The 14294-nt window shown below is 42.2% G+C and overlaps 1 protein-coding gene across 1 annotated transcript; it reads right to left on the bottom strand.

Moving 5' to 3' along the window:
- Positions 1 to 771: 771 nt before the first annotated feature.
- On the bottom strand, positions 772 to 13734 carry LOC117500819 (GTPase IMAP family member 8-like). Its single transcript, XM_034159600.1, has 3 exons — positions 13563 to 13734; positions 11887 to 12726; positions 772 to 1490 (listed from the first exon to the last, which is right to left on the bottom strand). Exons 1-3 carry the CDS (start codon positions 13570 to 13572, stop codon positions 781 to 783), a joined length of 1560 nt encoding a protein of 519 aa, XP_034015491.1. The 5' UTR covers positions 13573 to 13734; the 3' UTR covers positions 772 to 780.
- Between the last annotated feature and the right edge of the window lie 560 nt (positions 13735 to 14294).

Here is a 14294-nt window from a genome sequence, read left to right as displayed (position 1 = left end):
TGAGATCTTAGGGGGTCCATTCAAGTCTAAAATACTATTTTTTCTCAACAGCCATCTAACTAAAGATATGTTCACATACAACTTGTATGCTCTGTTACATTTGCATCAAGCATACGGAAGCTATTTCTCATGCTGATTTTCTCCTCATACCGTAGCCAAACATTGTGCCAGAACAATGCCAGGTGATATTTAAACACAAGAAGTTTGTACAAATTATAGGAAAAATTTTGCAAGGATTGTGCTTAGAATTCTACTCCAACTTGGTCATGTGGCAAACAAATCTCCTGCAATCAAGTGGAACAAGCTTTAGAAAAACTAATGTTATTGACCTTAGGATGTCTGCATGCTGGCATGAACAAAAATCATGATCACAGTTTTTGAGCGAAAAATATTTGACATTTTTGGGTGTTGCACTGGATGTCTGGTCAGTGTAATCACAGATCAATCAATAGATCAGCTGACTCACAGAATATATGGAACACTGGAGAAACTCACTGTATCCATATAGAACGATTTGTCATACAGTAGTATCAAGAAAGGTGGGCTCCATTTCTAAATCGTTTCAGCAGGTATAGCACAATACCTAAAAACATTTTTAAAAGAACACTCTATTACACTATTCAAAACTTAACCAATTTTTTTATGAAACAACCTGATTTATGCGCGGCGGAGGTGATCATTTTTAAGGGATAAACATGAACATACATATTTATGTATACATATGTTTTTTTTAAGTTTATCCAAGTTTTACTTTTTCCAGAGGATATGACCATAAAAAAATCAACTATCTCTTAATAAATAATTTCCTTCCGTTGCCTCCTCCTTTCTCTCCTCTAACGTTTTCTTCCTCTCCTTCAGCTCCTGCACAGAAAACCTTCTACTTGAGAAGCAGCTTCCCCCATGGGAAGCAACCAATTTGTTGACCCCTGACAGGAGCTCTTTGACCTGAGGATAGCTCAAAGCATTGTGGGACTTTGCAACATTCAGCTCATAATAGCGGCTTCCGCATTTCCGGAGCAGATCCTGAAGACTCAAATGGGCACTGGTTACGTAGTCGTTGATCTTTTGAGGCCTGTGCTGGTTGCTATCAAAGTGGACAAACAGGACAATGGCATGCTCTGCAAACTCTCTTCCAAAGATTTTCTGCAGGTGACCCAACATCTCGCTCTCGCCTTGGGTGAAGCGTCCCACCTGGAGCACCAGCAGGAAGACGTGGGGTCCTGGGAGGGCTAGAGCCAGACAGTCCTTCACCAACTCTAAATCCTCCACACCGTCCTCATCCCACAGCTCAGGGGTGTCCACCACGATGAGTTTCTTCCCTGCTGCAATCAATTCCTTCCTTTCACAGGCTATGGTTGGCTGAATAGGATCCTGAAAAGGATCACTGATGGAGTATTGACTAGCTGCCCTCTGTAGAATCAGGTTTCCAGCAGAAGACTTCCCACTGCCAGACAAGCCCAACAGGACCACTGACATTTCACTGGTTTCATCTTAAACAAGAAAACCACAGCAGGAAATGACTGTTAGAAAACATCAAAATGAAGATTAGCACATCAAATATCAAAACACCGCTGACTTCTAAGCCACCACCTACAGTAGTTGTATCACATACAAAGCATTTAAAATTATGGATGTGTCCCAAACAGTTTGAACATTTGGTGCTTTTTGTATGTGCCACCGCACAGAGTACTAGAGCCTGCACTCCCATTGCTGACTACTAAACGCAAATGTCCCGTTATGGACAGCGACATGACACCTCTTAACTGGACAAAACATAGATGAAGTGCCCGGATATTAATGCATTTTCAATGCGGATACGCGAGTGAACACACTCGGAAAAAAGCTTGCAAAATATGTGTTAAAATGTCCTTCTGAACTGGATATAGAGGCAGTAAAATTAATTTACATTAAATGATGTAAGGAAAGTATTAAACATACTCTGACACCCACACATTCCCAAATATTAGTGTTGAAAGTTATACAGATCTGATTAGTTCCAGCTGATAAATCAGCAGCTGAGTTGAGACATCCTGCTGCTGCTGCTGTGTTCAGTGCTGCACGACTCATCAAACCATTACAATATATATATACTGTATATATATATATATATATATATATATATATATATATATATATATATATATATATATATATATATATATAAATTATTAACTTTGACAGGATTCCATAAACGTTCGACACACCTGCAGCTGTAAACGATTTCTGATTCCATGAGCAAATGGTTTCATCAGCCAAGTTCTGAAAGCAAAGGGGTCATCTGTTAGGAAATTATTATTTTAGTTTAGTTTAGTGTTGAAAGATTAAACAGATCCGATATGTTCCAGCTTGCAAATTCTGCTGACATGAAGGAACAATATCACACAATCCAGATGGGCACACAGACCGCATTAATTAATTCCACATGGTCCATGTTAATTAAATCCATTTTTTGAATAGCACTGAATAAATTCAACTTTGAATAAAATTCCATTCAAGGTCGTTTCAAATCCTACGATTTCATACACAGGCATGACATGTTGTGAAAGTGTCGTGACACGGACCCACAACAGAGGGCGTTAATGAACCGACAATGGATAAGCCAAAAGTAACAATTTAATGTTGTGAATCGCACAACGACGTACAGACAACAACAATATGGTGGAATGTCAATTATACACCAGGTGACGTGTGGGCAGGCTCGACGATAGAAGACGCCTGGCGAGAGAAGAGCCGGATCCCACACAGCTTCCACCACCAACGGAGCTGAAGAACACCGGAGCCGCCAAGCCCTGCGCCCCAGGTGGCCGCTGTCTTCAGCAGTCAGACCCGGTACTGCTGGCAGAGAACAGAGACAGTCCTGATGAGTGTGAGTTCGCACACTCAGTAATCCCACAGTCTGTATACAGTTAGGAGGGAAAACCTCCACCTCCAATCACACACTCGTGCAGCTCCTGTGAAACCACTTATCTGGTTTGGGGTGTGAGGCGAAGCCGTCGCAGTCCACACCAAATGCCAATACCGCAGATAAGGACACCGTCACAGGAAAACGGCTGCAAATGAGATCAGACTATTAGTCACAGTTAAGCTTAGCAGAGAAATTACCTGAATGGTAGCTGATTTCTCTGCGGGGAGGTGGAGTTGCAGTCCGGCCTTTATGGTGGTGGTGATGAGTAGTGGATGAGTGACAGCTGGTACGGATGATGAGTGACAGCTGTCACTCCCGGTCGCTCCGACGCCCTCTCATGCTTGAAGCCCGCACTTCAAGCAGGGCGCCATCCTGTGGTGGTGGGCCAGCAGTACCTCCTCTTCAGCGGCCCACACAACATGACACTTCACACCAGTTTATTGCCCAGAAGTCACAGAAAAAGTAACAAGAATAACCAAGACTGTTTAATTATGGGAGGAAATGTTGTCTCCCTTCTTTCTCCGATTGTGGTTTTGCCAACATATGCAGCTTTCAAGCATTTTGCACCTGTTTCTTGATGAGACTTATTGAGTGTCAGTTGCCCTGATCTAAAATGGCAACCGCGCCTCCTTGCTTGGACACTTCTCAGTGCGACTGCGGATTCTAGTCCTCATATTAACCTCTATGATCCACCCATAGTGGGAAAGTTGCCACACAAGGAATGATTATATGTAAACCTTAGCAAAACAAGCAAACAAACAAAAACACATTTTAAAAATTGCTCTTTAAAAATGAATCTTAAAACATAAAAGGGTGTGTGAAGATAAAAAACCAAGTACAAATTGGTGAACTTTGTTGCACCAGATCACAACAAAAAGCAAGTTGTTTTGCCTATATAATATATCATATACTTGTCTGCCACCTGGTGGACATGTTTAGGCTTGTTGCAGATACCAAAGCCATACATGATAAATAAATGGACTGCATTTACAGTAGTGTTCAGAATAATAGTAGTGCTATGTGACTAAAAAGATTAATCCAGGTTTTGAGTATATTTCTTATTGTTACATGGGAAACAAGGTACCAGTAGATTCAGTAGATTCTCACAAATCCAACAAGACCAAGCATTCATGATATGCACACTCTTATGGCTATGAAATTGGGCTATTAGTAAAAAAAAAAGTAGAAAAGGGGGTGTTCACAATAATAGTAGCATCTGCTGTTGATGCTACAAACTCAAATCTATTATGTTCAAACTGCTTTTTTAGCAGTCCTGTGAATCACTAAACTAGTATTTAGTTGTATAACCACAGTTTTTCATGATTTCTTCACATCTGCGAGGCATTAATTTTGTTGGTTTGGAACCAAGATTTTGCCCATTTACTAGTGTGCTTGGGGTCATTGTCTTGTTGAAACACCCATTTCAAGGGCATGTCCTCTTCAGCATAAGGCAACATGACCTCTTCAAGTATTTTGACATGTCCAAACTGATCCATGATATCTGGTATGCGATATATAGGCCTAACACCATAGTAGGAGAAACATGCCCATATCATGATGCTTGCACCACCATGCTTCACTGTCTTCACTGTGAACTGTGGCTTGAATTCAGAGTTTGGGGGTCGTCTCACAAACTGTCTACGGCCCTTGGACCCAAAAAGAACAATTTTACTCTCATCAGTCCACAAAATATTCCTCCATTTCTCTTTAGGCCAGTTGATGTGTTCTTTGGCAAATTGTAACCTCTTCTGCACGTGTTTTATTTAACAGAGGGACTTTGCAGGGGATTCTTGCAAATAAATTAGCTTCACACAGGCGTCTTCTAACTGTCACAGCACTTACAGGTAACTCCAGACTGTCTTTGATCATCCTGGAGCTGATCAATGGGTGAGCCTTTGCCATTCTGGTTATTCTTCTATCCATTTTGATGGTTGTTTGCCGTTTTCTTCCATGCGTCTCTGTTTTTTTTTTTTTTGTTTGTTTGTTTTGGTCCATTTTAAAGCATTGGAGATCATTGTAGATTAAGAGCCTATAATTTTTTGCACCTGCGTATAAGTTTTCCCCTCGCCAATCAACTTTTTAATCAAACTATGCTGTTCTTCTGAACAATGTCTTGAACGTCCCATTTTCCTCAGGCTTTCAAAGAGAAAAGCATGTTCAACAGGTGCTGGCTTCATCCTTAAATAAGGAACACCTGATTCACATCTGTTTGTTCCACAAAATTGACAAACTCACTGACTGAATGCCACACTACTATTATTGTGAACACCCCCTTTTCTACTTTTGTTTACTAATAGCCCAATTTCATAGCCTTAAGAGTGTGCATATCATGAATGCTTGGTCTTGTTGGATTTGTGAGAATCTACTGAATCTACTGGTACCTTGTTTCCCATGTAACAATAAGAAATATACTCAAAACCTGGATTAATCTTTTTAGTCACATAGCACTACTATTATTCTGAACACTACTGTATGTAGCACTTTTCCATCTGCATCAGACGCTCAAAGCACTTTACAAATAATGCCTCACATTAACCCAATGTGAGGGTGCTGCCATACAAGATACTCACTACACACTGGGAACAACTAGGGGAATAAAAACCTTGCCCAGTGATTTTCCAGTCAGGCTGGGATTTAAACCGAGAATCTTCTGGTCTCAAGCCCAACACGTTAACCACTAGACCATCACCTCTCCAAATGGGAATAGGAACAGGTGTGGTTGGATTTACACAAGACGTCATATATAAAACTATAGGGGGAAAGGCACGTATCCTTAAAAGGCAGTTTAGGGGTGTTACTTATGGTATTTTGTTACTTTTCTCATGAACATGCACAGCTCTACACACAGTGCAATTCACCATGTTTACACAGGTGGTTTACACAATTACCTAGAGAGCAGGTATTCATCTGTTGAGCAGATAGCTCAGTGTAATAAAAGGTTACACAACAAACATGTAGACCTGGGTTTGATTCCTGGCCCTGCTGCCTGTCTGTATCCTTGAATAAGACACTTAACCTGCACTGTCACAGGCCATCTAGTTGTAAAAGGTACCAGCCTTAGCTAAGAAAGTAGCCTGCATCATCAATGGCGTCACATCCAGGTGGAGTCATGAACGCTCATTCACTTCCACTACAGACTTTGGGCATAAGCACTGGCACCATTGAGCCTCTGGGCCTGTATAGGTCTTAACTCTTCTTTTACACAGGTGATTTACACAATTATCTGGAGTACGAGTATACAAGCAACTGATTTCCTGAATCAGTCATATCATCCTCATAGGACAACTGGTACTAAAAAAGGTGAAAGAAATTTACGAAAATGGCAGGAAGTACAGAACCAATATTTTTCGGGGATATTAATCAGATTAGGTCACGTCTGGGAGCATGCACTGGTGCCTCATGTCATGACGTCGTATCCACCACCCCTCAGAACTGGTCTGTGTCCTGGACAACAACCACTGTGTCTGACAACCGGTCAAAAGTACCGATCTACCACAGCAAGGTGAATCGTGGGCATCCCATTGGTCTTCTCCAACCGCTGAGATTACTCAACACTGGGTCACCCGTGTGCTGAATCATGCCCAGAGAAATTCACCCCTTGGCTAAAGAATCAAAGCTAAAGGAATCGTGAGCAGGAATCAAGCACAATCAGGCGGAATGGGAAAAAAAGCCAAAATTTGAGCCACATTCGGGAGGGACAGATATTCTGATAGCTGTGTAAGAATGCCATGTGACTACTTAGAATGTGAGCAGATCCCACCTCGACTGATTCGGGCACATTCTGTGTGTATGCTTACAAATGTACAAGCCCAATTCCATTGAAGTTGGGACATTGTGTAAAATGTAATTAAAAACAGAATACAATGATTTGCAAATCCTCTTCAACCTATTTTAAATTGAATACACCACAAAGACAAGATATTTAATGTTCAAACTGATAAACTTTATTGTTTTTGTGCAAATATTTGCTCATTATGAAATGGATGCCTGCAACACGTTTCAAAAAAGCTGGGACAGTAGTACATTTACCACTGTGATACATCACCTTTCCTTAAAACAACGCTCAATAAGCGTTTGGGAACTGAGGACACTAATTGTTGAAGCTTTGTAGGTGGAATTCTTTCCCGTTCTTGCTTGATGTACAACTTCAGTTGTTCAACAGTCCGTTGTCGTATTTTGTGCTTCATAATGCGCCACACATTTTCAATGGGCGACAGGTCTGGACTGCAGGCAGGCCAGTCTAGTACCCGCACTCTTTTACTACGAAGCCACGCTGTTGTAACACGTGCAGTATGTGGCTTGGCATTGTCTTGCTGAAATAAGCAGGTATGTCCCTGAAAAAGCCGTTGCTTGGATGGCAGCATGTGTTGCTCCAAAACCTAGATGTACCTTTTCCGAATTGTTGGTGCCATCACATTTGTGTAAGTTGCCCATGCCATGGGCACTAACACACCCCCATACCATCACAGATGCTGGCTTTTGAACTTTGCACTGGTAACAATCTGGATGGTCTTCTTGCTCTTTTGTCCGGAGAACACGACGTCCATGATTTACAAAAACAATTTGAAATGTGGACTCATCAGACAACAGCACACTTTTCCACTTTGCGTCTGTCCATTTCAAATGAGCTCGGGCCCAGAGAAGGTGGCGGTGTTTCTGGATGTTGTTGATGTATGGCTTTCGCTTTGCATGGTAGAGTTTTAACTTGCACTTATAGGTGTAGCGATGAACTGTGTTAACTGACAATGGTTTTTCTGTGCCCACGTGGTAAGATCCTTTACACAATGATGTCGGTTTTTAATGCAGTTCCGCCTGATGGATCAAAGGTCACGGGCATTCAATGTTGTTTTTCGGCCTTGCTGCTTACTTGTAGAAAGTTCTCCAGATTCTCTGAATCTTCTGATTATATTATGGACTGCACAGTGAGGAAAATAGGTATTTGAACACCCTGCGATTTTGCAAGTTCTCCCACTTAGAAATCATGGAGGGGTCTGAAACTTTCATCTTAGGTGCATGTCCACTGTGAGAGACATAATCGAAAAAAAAAATTCAGAAATCACAATGTATGATTTTTTAATAATTGATTTGTATGTTACTGCTGCAAATAAGTATTTGAACACCTGTGAATATCAATGTTAATATTTGGTACAGTAGCCTTTGTTTACAATTACAGAGGTCAAACGTTTCCTGTAGTTTTTCACCAGGTTTGCACACTGCAGCAGGGATTTTGGTCCACTCCTCCATACAGATCTTCTCTAGGTCTTTCAGGTTTGGAGTTTCAGCTCCCTTCAAAGATTTTCTACTGAGTTCAGGTCTGGAGACTGGCCAGGCCACTCCAGGACCTTGAAATGCTTCTTACGGAGCCCCTCCTTAGTTGCCCTGGCTGTGTGTTTGGGGTCATTGTCATGCTGGAAGACCCAGCCATGACCAGTCTTCAATGCTGTTACTGAGCGAAGGAGGTTGTTTGCCAAAATCTTGCAATACATGACCCCATCCATCCTCCCTTCAATACAGTGCAGTCGTCCTGTCCCCTTTGCAGAAGAGCACCCCCAGAGTATGATGTTTCCACCCCCATGCTTCACGGTTGGGATGGTTTTCTTCGGGTTGTTCTCATCTTCTAAACATGGTAAGTGGAGTTGATTCCAAAAAGCTCTATTCTGGTCTCATCTGACCACATGACCTTCTCCCATGCCTCCTCTGGATCATCCAGATGGTCACTGGTGAACTTCAAATGGGCCTGGACATGTGCTGGCTTGAGCAGGGGGACCTTGCTGCCCTGCAGGATTTTAAACCATGACAGAGTCATGTGTTACTAATGTAATCTTTGTGACTGTGGTGCCAGCTCTCTTCAGGTCACTGACCAGGTCCTCCTGTGTAGTTCTGAGCTTTCTCAGAATCATCCTTACCCCACAAAGTGAGATCTTGCATGGAATCCAGACCGAGGGAGATTGACAGTCACCTTGTGTTTCTTCCACGTTCTAATAAATAATCATAACAGTTGTTGTCTTCTACCAAGCTGCTTGCCTGTTGTCCTGTAGTCCATCCCAGCCTTATGCAGGTCTACAGTTTTGTCCCTGCTGTCCTTAGACAGCTCTTTGGTCTTGGCTATGGTGGACAGGTTGGAGTGTGACTGATTGAGTGTGTGGACAGGTGTCTTTTATAGAGGAAACAAGTTCAAACAGGTGCAATTAATACAAGTAAAGAGTGCAGAATAAGAGGGCTTCTTAAAGAAAAATTAACAGGTCTGTGTGAGCCAGAATTCTTGCTGGTTGGTAGGGGATCAAATACTTATTTGCAGCAGTAACATACAAATAAATTATTAAAAAATCATACCTTGTGATTTCCGGATTTTTTTATTTATTTATTTATTTTTTAGATTATGTCTCTCACCGTGGACATGCACCTAAGATGAAAATTTCAGACCCCTCCATGATTTCTAAGTGGGAGAACTTGCAAAACCACAGGGTGTTCAAATACTTATTTTCCTCACTGTAGATGATGGAATCCCTAAATTCCTTGCGATTGAAAGTTGAGAAACATTGTTCTTAAACTGTTGGACTATTTTTTCAAGCAGCTGTTCACAAAGTGGTGATTCTCGCCCCAGCTTTGCTTGTAAATGGCTGAGACTTTTGGGGATTCTCCTTTTATACCCAATCATGACCCTCACAATTAGTGTCCTCAGTTCCCAAATGCTTATTGAGTGTTTTAGAAGGAAAGTTTATCAGTTTGAACATTAAATATCTTGTCTTTGTGGTGTATTCAATTGAATATAGGTTGAAGAGGATTTGCAAATCATTGTATTCTGTTTTTATTTACATTTTACACAATGTCCCAACTTCATTGGAATTGGGGTTGTAGTTCAAATGTAGTGGGTACACAGTACGAATACCTAAACTACTGTTAGAATGCAGTAAGAATATTAAAAAGACTTTGAATGCCGTACGGATGCAGTTCAACTGCCACCTGAGGTCTGGTCGGAAGGCACACAAAGGCAGGGGCAGGAGAGACGGTGCGCTGTCTTCTGCTCTTTTCAGAAGACCTGTCGTTCCTGTCTTCTGCATTTCAAATGAAGTCCAACTTATGAACCGACATCATATTAACCAGGTACCACTGATGAATGCATTACTGCACTACATGTTAACGGAGCGATCAGATTATTGTGGTCCTCAGATCACGAATGTGCTCATTAATAAGCAGTACAGGCACCGATAATACCCTACGGCTCGCGATACTTGTCAGTGATCCTAGGACCTGGATTTAATGTTTCAGGTCATGAATAGGATTTCCTTCGAAATCCAGAAAGGAGAGACGGTAGCTCTATGAAAATGGCAAATACAGTGCGCGCATGGACGCGTGCACAGACGTTTTCTCGTCCCTCTCCCCCTCCCATTGCTCTCTCTCTCTCTCTCTCTCTCTCTCTCTCTCTCTCTCTCTCTCACTCTTTCTCCCTCCAGGACATCAGCATTTTACTTAGATGTATGTAGCAAGGAGAGGTGGGTAACGGCTGTAGGTTCTGGCAATCTATTCCCTTCCCACACATAACGGACATTCAGCACTTTGTGATCAGATGATATGAGGCACGCGCAGCACCTGACCGATCAGATAAAAGGAGGCCCATACAGCAGCCGACCAATCGGATGTCATGACATGTCACGGAGCAGCTGACCAATTAGATGATATGACAAGCATCATGGAGCAGCTGACTGATTGGAAGTTATGACACCTCATGTAGGAGCTGTCCGTCCGCTGAACTGAGTGATCAGATGGTGCAAGCCCTGACGTAGCAGTGGACTGGCTGGATGCCACGCCATGGGGAATATATATTTTGTAGTGGATGATGCATTTGCTCTCAGAACCTGGATGATGTAATCATGTCATGTCACGCCAAGGATCACACATCACAGGCTGCAGCCTGTCTGGTGTGCATCATGTGGTGGGAGGTGCATGGAGTCATTCCAAAGGTGGTGATTAATTTTATTTATATTGTACTGGCTTGGCAATACAGTTGCAATGTCATTCCTTCATATGAGTTAGATGTTGTATCTGTCATATGATGTGTATTACAGCTGTGACAGGCCATTCAGATGCCTGTTCTGCTTCCTGGCTCTGTGACACACTGACTCACAGCATGCCTGAATGGTGTGTTACAGCCATGATAACATAATATTACAGATACATCTTCTAACTCATAAGAGGGACTGGCAATGTATCTGTCAGATGATGTGTATTACAGCTGTGCCAGGCTGTTCAGATGTGCATGCTGTTCCGTGGTTCAGAGATGCATTGACTCGTAGTGAAACATGGTGTTTTTGGTTTGATTGCGCAATGTTCACGTCTAGTTCACAAAATGAATACATGCCACAGACTTTGCACGTTGCAGTATTTCCTTTGCGCACCCTAAACGGAATGCACTGGAGGTGCTGTCCGGCAGCTCCGTGCCACATTCGGCACATGCCGGCAGGAGTCGACGTGCCTGATCATAGCAAATTTCCCTTGAACGTGTTATGATGGCATGAGAATATTTAGAATGCAGTCCGAATGCAGTTAGAGTCCACCTCTACTGCTGTACAATATTTTTCCACCTTGACTGCACCTCGAAAGCAGTATTTGGGCTAGCCACATAAATGTGCCCAACTTTTTGGAATGCACTCCGAATGCTGTTGCGGACTCTGTCGCAATGTAGGTCGAATTTTCATTCTGACGGCATTCCGGTTCATTCGGCCTTCTAGTGTGATGGAGGTATAAGGGTCCCCCATAATGCAAGCCAAACATGTGAATGTCCATAAGTAACCATTATTTTGACACAAAGTCATTCCAGCAGTACCCAAGGATCCTGTGAGTTATCACAGGATCCAAAGACTACAGCATATGCAGAATATCTTGGTTCTTCACGGACACATTCTCGGACCCTCTAAGTTTTCCAAGGTAATGACATGCAGGGATGCATGTCTGTGAAAGTGAGAATAGAGTTTTAGTCTTACCTTCAACACGGTGTATCAGCAGCTGTAGGGAAGCTCTGTGGCTTCTCACAGCCTCCTCAAGGTTCTCTCGCTTTGTTACATACACCGTTCTTTCAGCTGCTTCTTCCTTCCGTTCTTCAGCATGCTTCTTCTCCAGCTCCTTCACCTCTCTGGCCCTTCTCTCTTCTTGCAGTCGTGTTTCCTGAATGAAGGCCTGCTCCTTCTGCTCGGCTTCTTGGAGCTTCTCCTTCAGCATTCTCATAGCTGAGTCCTCCATGTTCCTTTTCTTTGCATTGCTCAGCATGTTTTCAGTGTAACCGCTGGAACCGTTTTCTTTCAATACATAGTTGGCCATCTCAATGAGTGCAAGTAGCTTTTCTTTTGTTGAAGATGAAGTGATGTGGCAGTATCTGCCATCGCATGTGTTTATCAACTCCAGAAGAGTGTCATCCAATGTGTCAACAATGTGTCCGTCATCCAGAGACAGGACAATGAGGTATTTTAAAACATCAGCTCCAAAGTCCACCTGCAGGATCTCAATCATTCGTCTTTGGCTCTTTGTGTAATGTCCACCTTGGATCAAGAGCAGAAATGTAATGTTTCCACTGGAGCACAACTTATAGCAACCATAAAGAGCCTGACTGATGTCCTGTGCTGTCATATTTTGCTTCAAATCGGTAAAGTATAAGCTGGTGGAGACACCATCCACTGTTATGTCACAGACTTGAGTTGGTCCATCAGAACGAAAGGTTAACTGGTGATATTCATCTCCAAAATTGTCCTGCAGCAGAGGTTTTAAGAGAGACCATTCCTCCCCTGTGGCTATAACCACCATTGCCTGCCTCATGCTAGTTGTGCTGTCTGCAAAGACACAAAGGACACATTAATGTTCAATAATACAGATAATTTGTGTTCACTAAAATCCAGAAACAAGTTGACACTAACTTGCTACTGTTGTAAAATGACTACAACTCAGCTACAATTGAATCTCTTTGTTCCAAATGGTTGAAATTCCTCATATACAATGAGGCAAATAAGTATTTGACCCACTGTTGATTTTGCAAGTTTTCCCACCTACAAAGAACAGAGAGGTCTGTAATTTTATCATTATCATTTTTATCATCATTGTCATGCTGTCTTCTAGCATGACAATGACCCCAAACACACAGTCAGGGCAACTAAGGAGTGGCTCTGTACGAAGCATTTCAAGGTTCTGGAGTGGCCGAGCCAGTATCCAGACCTGAACTAAAAAGAAAATCTTTGGAGGGAGCTGAAACTTAAAACCTGAAAGATCTGGAGAACATCTGTATGAAGTGGACCAAAATCCCTGCTGCAGTGTGTGAAAACTTGATCAAGAACTACAGGAAATGTCTGACCTCTGGAACTGCAAACAAAGGTTTAAGGTCTGTTTTTCTATTCTATCAAATACTTATTTCATGCAATAAAATGCAAATTAATTATTTAAAAATCATACAATGTGATTATTTTCTGAATTTTTTTTTTTTTTACATTCTGTCTCTCACAGTTGAAGTGTATGTACGATAAAAATTACAGACCTCTCCGTTCTTTGTGGGTGGGAAAACTTGCAAAATCAACAGTGGATCAAATAGTTATTTGCTTCACCGTAGCTTCACTTGTGTTTAAAAATAGTCCTAAAAGATTTTAAAATATCAACATTATTCAAAGAAATTACTTACTGTTGGACATGTCTTTTCTAAGTTCTCTCGCAAGTCTGCTTTAAGGTCCTTGTCAGCCTCAGTCAACCCCACAAACTGGATTGACATGGTTCATGATCAAATCACTTGACTCTTGTCATCCAGACTTGTCATTCAGGAAATGCAATCCTCAAAGCCACCTGACCCGAACATGCTCCTGCAGGCCAGCGTGCTTCCTCATACTTCACACCATGCAGTTTAGAAGGAGGAGCCCTGTGAAACAATACATGATTCAGTTCTAGATTTGGGTTTTTGGTTGTCTAGGTTTTTAATTGTTTGGTTTGTTTTTATTGTTTGTTTGTTGAAATGTAGCTTGATTTGATTTGGCGACGGTTTGCACACTATTCCTGCGTCATGTGCAATAAGTGTGCACTTCGTCCAAACTTCGCACTGTGTGTGATGGGGCCCTAAACTTGAATTCCATCTCCAAAATTGTAGCTACCAGCTGGTTTCTACCTCACAAAGCGGCAGGTCTTCTTCTGTGTGCTTGATCCAGCATGCAGGTGCCTGAGTGTGGAGGACCCCAGTGGCTGGAGAAGCCAGAAACATTCATTTGGGCTTGCCAGAAAGTCCATGAATACCAGAGGGTTACTTGATGCATGAGCCATGTAAACCATGGGCCACTGCTACACAGTCACACCTGACACCCAGTGCTGCTTTAAAACTGTTCATGCCATCTGTCAATCTAAGAATATGCACACTAACCCATGCTAT

The sequence above is a fragment of the Thalassophryne amazonica genome, chromosome 19 (genome assembly GCF_902500255.1).
Source record: "Thalassophryne amazonica chromosome 19, fThaAma1.1, whole genome shotgun sequence".
Lineage (NCBI taxonomy): Eukaryota > Metazoa > Chordata > Actinopteri > Batrachoidiformes > Batrachoididae > Thalassophryne > Thalassophryne amazonica.
This window is presented reverse-complemented; position numbering and strand designations above follow the sequence as displayed.

Bases quoted from the DNA above. Each gene is read 5' to 3' on its own strand.
- LOC117500819 (XM_034159600.1), bottom strand. The intron at 1,491-11,886 runs GTAAGACTAAAA...TTCTTGTTTAAG, and splicing joins GCTGATACACCGTGTTGAAG to ATGAAACCAGTGAAATGTCA.